This window comes from Chroicocephalus ridibundus, chromosome 3, assembly GCF_963924245.1.
Source record: "Chroicocephalus ridibundus chromosome 3, bChrRid1.1, whole genome shotgun sequence".
In the NCBI taxonomy this organism is placed as follows: domain Eukaryota; kingdom Metazoa; phylum Chordata; class Aves; order Charadriiformes; family Laridae; genus Chroicocephalus; species Chroicocephalus ridibundus.
In genome coordinates this window covers 68,546,216-68,554,824 of record NC_086286.1, presented here as the reverse complement: position 1 = coordinate 68,554,824, position 8,609 = coordinate 68,546,216, and the positions used below count along the sequence as shown (strand labels likewise).

Sequence of the window (8,609 nt, the reverse complement as noted above, 5' to 3'; positions counted from 1 at the left end):
GACCAGTTTTGACCCTGGCTCAGGGAGAAACAGGAGTCTGCTGGTCTATGCTGGAACGCTCTGTCCTTACTGAGCCCGGACCGAACCCCCTCCTCCTCTTTCCACCATAATTACAGAAATACTGATTTTTTAAAAAAAAAAAAAATTCAGTCTCGTAGAAACCTTTTCAGTGTTTTCCCTGAGAAAGAGCAACCTCAGCTCTGCCAGTTCAGCTGCCGTGCACGCTGGCAATTTGCCTTTAGAGAACGTGTGCGGCTTGGTTACCACCCAAAAGGCTCTCAAACACCTGCAATAACTAGGGATTTTTTTGGTTTACTGTGGTTGAGTCTCCACAGGCAGATCTTACTTCTTCCCCTCAGCTCCAATAGGTTTTATTTTCCCTTTTTGTATTCCCTAGTAAAGCCACCTAAAAACTTTAAGAGAAAGTTTTCCTTTGGAAACTGTAATCGAATCAAAATATTCAACAAGAACTTGTTGCTTAATGCACACAAAGATGAGAAGTTAAAGTAATTCCTTCCAACGAGGTAGGCGTGATGTTCACCATATCTAATGTTAGTTGGCAGGTTTTGGAAACAGAAGTCATTTAAAGCTTGAATTAATTCGTTTGTGTTCATATTTTATGTAAATAATCAAAATGATACAGCTGAAATAAGAGTTTTAGTGGCTCTAAAATTAATGTTCCTTAAATTCCATTTCACAGGAAATTAAGTTTCTGATTCAAGCCAAAAGGAAAATTTTTAAATGGCCGAATTTCTTGTGAGACAGAAAGGGGGCTTTCGGCACATCCGCCCTGTACGGCAGCGCCGGGGGGTGAAGAGCAATCAGTCGCTTCTTTCCAACTGGGGAGAAGTCACTGACATTTTCGCAAAGCTCGTGGGATCCATCTATTTTCCCAAATACACCCAAGCTTCACAGATCATCCAGGAAACCATATGTTCCTGCGTTACTAATCCACGCCTGGCCCACGTTTCCCAGTTTTCCTTTGGCTGTGGAAGACGCGATGGCAGAGCGTGAGGCATCGCCACCCCAGAGCGGGGCTTGCCGAAGCCCCCTCTGCCCAATAGCACTCCCTGCGCGGCAGCGGAGCTCCCCGCAGCTGTACACACACCCGCCGCCATCCCAGCCTTCCCGGTAAAAACATGTTTAACCTTGTTTCCACCCACATTTGTCCTGCCTCAATACAGAAACTTGCTTCACATGTCTGTCGCTAGACAAGTTTTGTTCCTGGCGCAGCTGCTGTGACCGGAGCGGACACCTGCCATGTCACAGGGAGGTTGTACAAACACAGAGGGTTGAGAATTTTTCTTATTCTTCCTGGGCAGAAAATAACCACTTCCAAGCTGTCTGCTCTGCCTCCACCAGCTGTCCGGCCCCACGACAGTCAGGTGTGACAAGCAAGGCAAGTACATACTCCATCATCTCCCCTGACGCGCATTTGACAGAAAGAACTAATATCTCAGGCGCACAAGGAAAACCAATTAAAAAATCCAAGTGACTGTTTTGCCCTCGTATATGCAGGCATTTAGTTCCCATTAACGTTACCGTGAGCCATGCATGCGTATCGAAGAGAAATACCCACCTGGCTCGTTTTGTAATGTCACAACGCTTGGAATTCAGTCACAGACTTCAGTCTCGCAGGCTGAGCTCTCTCATTGCCCAAGATACTGTTTTGGTTTTTTTAAGAACACCAGTTAGGAAGGAATTTTTAAAGGATCTGGAGGAGGGTTCATCGAAACGTTGCAACTGTTTTACAGACCAGAACACTAACATCCACAATAGCCTGAAAAAAAAAAATCTGAATTACCTTTTTGTGTGGAAAAAAAAATAAATAAATTGTTTAAGGAATTTATTGATCACAGCTGACAGGTATCTATGCAAGGAAGGAATTATCTGGCAACAGATGGGCCTATAATAATATTAATATCCTCACCACCTGGCTTTTAATCCATGCTTTTCATCAGTAGATCATAAAGCACTTTACGAATGAGGTCAAACATCTAGGGGGAAAAGGCAGAATAAGATGCAATGGTTAGAAGCCGAAGCCAAACAAATATAAGCATGAAATAAGGCACGCTCCATTTGTTCTTTCATCAATCACAACAGCAGGTGATTAACAAAACCAGGAATTTGCCTGCAAACATGATATTCTCCATCACTTGTTGTCACAAAAGGAGAATCTCAAATATGTTACAGCTAAAAAAAAAAAAACAAACCTAAAATAATTATTAGGTGAGGTTTCTTTGCCTTTTGAATACAGAAGGCAAAGAAAACATAGCGAACACATAAATCCCTCTTTCCCCTGAAAATCTACAAATCTATTACATTTCCCATTGGCTCCAGCCTACCCACCTACCTAATTAGTCAAGCAAATCTTGTACATCCTTTCTGGATGCCCAGAGAGAACTGCTCTCAAAATGTTTTTTTTTCCACCTTGGGCCCATGGTTCAATTTCATATTTGGGAGGTATTAAAGAAGTAAAATCCTCACCATCTCTCCAATGCACATGAAATGAGCCAGATTTTTTGTGCATGTCACAACAAGCTGCTGAAGCCACAAACCCACAGTGCTTAATGTTACCTGATGCCTTCAGTAGACATCAGATTTGATAAGCCTGAACTCAATGTTCAGGTAGACTAACCTGATCTCCAACAACCTGAAGCACGTCTCTGCTGCAATTCAAGCACGCGGGCAGGTCAAGCTGTGAGATTCTGCATTGTCCCCAAGTGAAGTCAATGCAGCCTGCATGGAATAGTACTTCCAAGATGTCAGGTCCACTACCCAGGTGTTTTCAGAAACCTGCAGGTATAGGGAAGGGCCATCAAATGACTAATCATCTTTTTAAACCAATCAATTCATCCTAGTCACAGTTCTGCCATAGGCTGGTGACCAGATGGGAAAAACTGAACACCTCAAACCCAGTTACTTGAATGTTTAAAAGGTTCTTGAGTCCTTTGTCCCCCCTGCAAAAAAATCACGTATTTTCAATTTTGCTGAAAAAGAAACCGTCCTGAGTTTCACTGTTCTGCAGCTGCTCTTTGGAAAAAACGCTGTTGGTACAGCGCCCATGCGGTCGCTTGCTGGCTGCCTCAGTGGTCTGGTTTGAAAACTCTTCCGAGCAGAGACCTCATGTATACCTGTGCGGTTTGTATAACAGGGTCTTCACCCTGAGCAAGCATTTGAGATCTATTGTAAAATTAATAATATATCTAGAAAGAGGGTGCTTATTATTGAGAACAGCCTGTACAACATTAGCAGGTGACGGAACCCATATTGCTCAAAAGCAGCAGCTCAGACATACTGAGCTCTGCCCAGCCCGACATATCCAAAGGTTTCAAAGCCCTGCATTACTTCAATATGCCCTTTTAAACTTTGTGGTTGAGTAACTTCGCAAGCGAACTCCAGTCCTACTGGGAATCACAAGCCTACACAAACAAACCAAAGTCCAAAAAGAGATAATGGCCCGAGCAAAGGGCAGAACGTGGATGCAGGGAAAAAAGGAAGAAAGCAGGATAAATAAGGTCCACACTTGGAGATCCGAAGGATCTTGCTCAGCACGGTTGCCATAGAGGAAAATGAGCGCAAGTTACATATTCTCGGAGTTTTTGAGGGAGCTGCCGGGCTACATTCTCTTTGGTTGGATCTTTATGCCTGTGACTTTACTCCTGCTGCTGCTAATTGCCTACTTCAGGATCCAACTATTAGAAGGTGAGTCAGGCTTGGGGGCAATGAATGGGTAGACGGACAAAACTTCTCATTCAGTAAGCTACAGTTAGGCTTGTACCATTAATTGAACTGAAAAGAACTATGATCGTAAACAATTTTATGGAGTGGCACTGCACTTTAGACAATTTTCTATTTGAAAAACGTTTTGGGAATTTGTTTAGAACTTGGACTGAACCCTCACTTAAAACCCCGTAGTTTTACATACCATACTATAGAAGATTTTACACCATACACTACACAATAGAAGGGGCAATCAAAAGGGAGAAAAAGAACAGAGTGGTTAAAGTACAGATCATTTTCCTCTGTGCTTTCACCGTGCAAGTCTTCAGTGAGCCAGGTAACAGCACTTACACGCTGTAAGTAGCTGGTTATTGAGTACCCATCTGTGTTCTTTCGAAGGTACGTATTTGCTTTTAACTCTGTACCTAAATGCGCATTTGCCATGTTGCTTTTTCTATTTTAAAATCAGCTTATACTCACTTCAAAAAGAATCTGTCCTCAGAGTAAAACCAAAACAAAAACCAGCCCTTCCAAAACATGTTCTCGCAGACACTGGGCTGAGCTTGTTCCTCAGATTAGCTGCCTTTTGAACCTTTCCTCCGTAGGGACTGCTGGGGGAGCTACGATGACATCCTAGATTTCCTCTGTAAACTTCAGATGCTTCTTGGTCCAGCTTGTCCCTGCCTGGGACAACAGTCCACAATGCGCGTGCCACATGTTTCGGCTCTAGCAGCTCACCTGTGATCTCAAAAGCAGAGACTTGGATAGGGCAGACAGGACAATCCTGACCACAGGGCTCTGCAGATAAGCGGAGACATTCACCCCAAGCTGGCTCGAGGTGCATCAGCCCCACAGGAGAAGGCTAGATTTACCCACCAGTGCAAGGCTAGGGAAGAGCCCTTACCTAGATGCCACATCAAGCACAGTAATTTGTACATTCATTAAGCTTGCTCTATCCTGCAGCCTTCTGGAATCCTGAAAACTTGGCAATTTAACACAATTTATACAGTTAGAAAGGTCACACACACCCAGAAATGTAGCATGAATTCACTTCCTACTTTGTATCTCCAGGCATTTAGACCCGAGGCTTTAACAGAGAGGAAGGGTGTCTGTTTGCATACAAACGTACACCAGAAGTTGCCTTCAAGCTGCTAAGACTCAAACATTGCCTGTTCAAGACATGCTTTCAGATGCTGAATTAATCAAGTAGGGAAGCCTGTTCTGCATGCCTAACCCAGCGCTGCCTTCGGCTATAAATTATCCGTAGAGCAAGGTGCTGACAGCTTTTCACACACTAGTAAACAACTACCAAAAAATGGTGTGGTGCCAAAACATCATGCAATTCAATATCCGTGAGGGAATGGGAAGGCTAAGTATTAAGAGCTTTTTCTTGAAAAAAGTTGAAATGGAAGCCAATGAAATTATTGCATTAGACTTTGGATAAAAGTGGGGATTCTCCCTTTCGGCAAATAATCATCTTTGTGTCCATCTGTGATGGTTAGACATTGGGTATTATGAAATAATACTGAGATACTACTGACTCATTCTTAGCTGGTGATGCTTTTGCTTTTCTATTCCAGCTAGGAAAAGCAGGTGGGTTACAGATCCCATCAGTTTGAGTATTTTGTTGAGGCTCAGACAACAGTTCCCTCAGCCAAAAGAGCCCATGCAAAACACCCCACAGATGTTCGCATTTGTGCTGCCTGAGCAACTGCTGAACCGGGCCAGCCTGCCCCGTTTCACAGTGCCCAAATCTTTCTTATGGCTGCACTTTTCTGCACGTCTGGAAATAATCTGCAGAACCAGATGTTAAATCTTCCGTCTCTTAAAGCACAGAATTTTTAGCTTTGGATTTGTAGTGAGTTTAAGTAAGTAGCGATTTCCTAAATTTGCTGAGATTAGCAATCAAGGCTTTAAGAGAGAGAGGTGAATGGAGTAGTTGGCAGACTAATTTGCCAAAGGAATATTGCTCTCCTTTTCATAACCGAGAAGGATGCTTGAAAGGAATCACCTGGCTGTTCCGTGCCTCGGGGAAAGAGATTCTCAGTTTGCAGATCACAGGTGTTCTGACTGGCATTCTCAAGAGGATGTGAGATGAATTCCTGCCTGCATAATGCTTTGGGCATCGCAGTCCCAGTTCTACCTCCAAGCCCTTCTTTTGCTCGATCTGAGACTGCCAGAATCCAACCTACCACTTAGGCCTCCAGCCAACTCACATAAATCATCCCGAGCAGCTCCCCCTGAACAGGCAAGCGGAGACAGATTCAGTTCAGACCATCAGGTGAGCAGAACAACTAGCCACAGATAAGCACGGCAACAGACTCGTTCAAATGCCAACCCTCCCTCTCTGACCAAACCTCAGAAATTCCGCAGGCTTTAGGTGCCTATTGCCTTAGATGTCTTTTAAAAAAATACAATAAAATCAAATTTGCATTACTAAAAGCAAGGCTGTCTTGTTTCATGGTCAAATAAGCATTTCATTTTTCTCTGCGCAGCAAGAGAGGGGCTCCATGTAATTATATTAAAACCCGCCTTAATATCATCCCTTCAAGATTCATTAAAAATAAAGCTAAATCTAACAAACAAAACAGCACACCTCTCCCCTGAGCAGCTAGCAATGACAAGGGAAGCTAATATCCCGTGACAAAATGTTTTATGCTAACTGGGCTTGGGGTTTTTTGGGGTTTTTTTTGGTTTTTGGGTTGCTTTTTTTTGTGTGTGTGTGTCTTCTCTGTTTCCCCATCCCACTCCAAATTTTCTCCTATTCTCCAAGGCTCTGATGACACGCTCCTGTTCTGAAGATGGCAGGTTATGGGGGCAGAGATCATTTTTCTGTTCGGTTTGTACCACCGGCAGCATCGGGAGGATCAGGCCAGTTTGAGGCTCCCACGGCACAAAGCGGAACACAAACTGCCAGTACAAGCTAACTGCTCTCCTGGCTGCCATTTAAGGATTTTATTCTGATTGAAAGCTGGTGGAGGTAGAGGAGAACACTGTGTTTCTATTGATGTCAACAGAGTTAGTGTCAGGGCTTCACTGGGCATAGGCACAGTCCTAATCTCAGACTCAGACTTTCCTCCAGGAGCATGATACTCTGACACTAGCATGCTGCTCAGGCACCTTCAATTTAGTGAGATTAGTTTTTACTAATATGTGCCAGCTCCTTTTCTTTATAAAAATTAAGCACTGCAAAGTATTGTGTGTTGTTTGGTTTATTTTTCAGTTAATGAGGAACTGGCCATGGCACAAGACCCCACAAAGGCCTTCCTGAATTACCACGGCCAGTGGCAGAAACCCAGGAGATCTGGGCCGAAAGAGAAGAAATGCAAGAACTGAAGGACATTTAAGGGAGTCTCATGTCTCACAAAGCAAACTTAAACCCAGCCCTCAGCTCTGCAGGTTTAAAAATAACCAGCTGTAGATAAATACCAGGGAGGAAAACAAAACGGAGCGGAGATTAGCGCTGTGCCGTACAGATGAAACAGCTGCTGCCGTTCAAAAAGGTCGTTTAACAGTTTTGCTTTCTCACATGAGGGCAAGCAAGCCGCACTTTAAGCAACTCGCCGCACACCAGAGACCTGCAACGTACTGTGTCAGTTCCCTTCCAGGACACAGGATCTGGGAGGAGGGAAGGCACCTCTCTCACTTTCCCTTCCCTAGCCTAATGAGAAGAAAGCGATGTAACAAGCTCCCGAGAGAGATGAGCTCGCCTATACAAGGAAGGCAGTCTTGTTAAATGGAAGACGCATAAACAGCAAGTTCATATCAAGCACTGACATCTAGGAAATTGAGAAGGGTGATAAAGGGGAACTGACTTTTTTTTTTATTAGCTTGTATACTTTGGGAAAGATTGTAGGGTTTGTAAAGTATGCTTTCCATAGAATTTGGAAGGAAAATATAACAGTGATGGGAAACAAAAGGACTTCTCTGTGCTAAATTTTGAAACCATGAAAAGATTCAGTCAGTATTCTGTAAAGCAGTTATTATTCTAGTTTAAGGACAAATGGATGATTTCTCAAATTAAAAAAAAACCCCACAAGTATGGAGTTTTCTTTTTTTGCGTGTCATTTGTCACACATAAAAAAGAAACCCCAGAACATTCTCCCTCCCCCCTGCCATTAGCTGTAGATGTACAATTTTTAGTGCTCCTCAGATAGATTGACTCTGATTGACCCACAAAAATGCAACTCAAACTGTTTGAAAGTACTACTGCCTTTTGGCTTCTCCGTTTCTGACTCTCAAGTTTAAACCCAAACTGATGAAGAATGAGAAGTGACTATCATTACTGTCCCTGATAGTCACTGTCCCTATCTGCTAGCAATCGCTGTCGGCAATTACCTTTCATTACAGCTGTTTGTCATTACCCACCCTGCAAGAACAAAATGGATAATGCCTTGTCTGAGATTATGTGTGTTTCTGCGCAATCTCAGTTCTCATAGACTTTTAAGAACTCCATTGAATCATTTTATAAAAACACCGAGGCCATGACCACGGGTTTAAGAAACACTGTAATTTATTGAAGTCTATGAGATGAAAACAGGATTCAAACAGAAAGTACCTTTACTGTATGTAAGTCCTCTATCACATTTTAATACTATCCTATTTTTAAAACTACTTAATGCATCACCACTGGTTTACACATCTACACAAATAACATAGAACATATTGCATTGAGCAGGTGAAGAGCCAATTGTTTGTTATTGGGAAAGAGCGCTTGTATAATAAAAGTAAAGGTTAGAATGCTTAAATGCAAGTACCTATAATTCAATCCAGTAGTCTCTATTTAGGTTCCCAAAAGAATTACCTCTGTCTGAAAAAGCAAAGTACTTTGTAGTTCCATTTGAAATCAGCAGAAGGTGCTGGGGGGAAAAAGCCAGGCAGTTATT

At 42.9% G+C, this 8,609-nt stretch overlaps 1 protein-coding gene across 1 annotated transcript; it reads left to right on the top strand.

The window, feature by feature from the left end:
- Positions 1 to 3,449: 3,449 nt before the first annotated feature.
- SMLR1 (small leucine rich protein 1) lies at positions 3,450 to 7,861 on the top strand. The gene is made up of 2 exons (XM_063331066.1): positions 3,450 to 3,705; positions 6,947 to 7,861. Exons 1-2 carry the CDS (start codon positions 3,573 to 3,575, stop codon positions 7,057 to 7,059), a joined length of 246 nt encoding a protein of 81 aa, XP_063187136.1. The 5' UTR covers positions 3,450 to 3,572; the 3' UTR covers positions 7,060 to 7,861.
- Positions 7,862 to 8,609: the final 748 nt, after the last annotated feature.

Bases quoted from the DNA above. Each gene is read 5' to 3' on its own strand.
- SMLR1 (XM_063331066.1), top strand. From the start codon at position 3,573: ATGAGCGCAAGTTACATATTCTCGGAGTTTTTGAGGGAGCTGCCGGGC. The intron at 3,706-6,946 runs GTGAGTCAGGCT...TTTATTTTTCAG, and splicing joins CAGGATCCAACTATTAGAAG to TTAATGAGGAACTGGCCATG.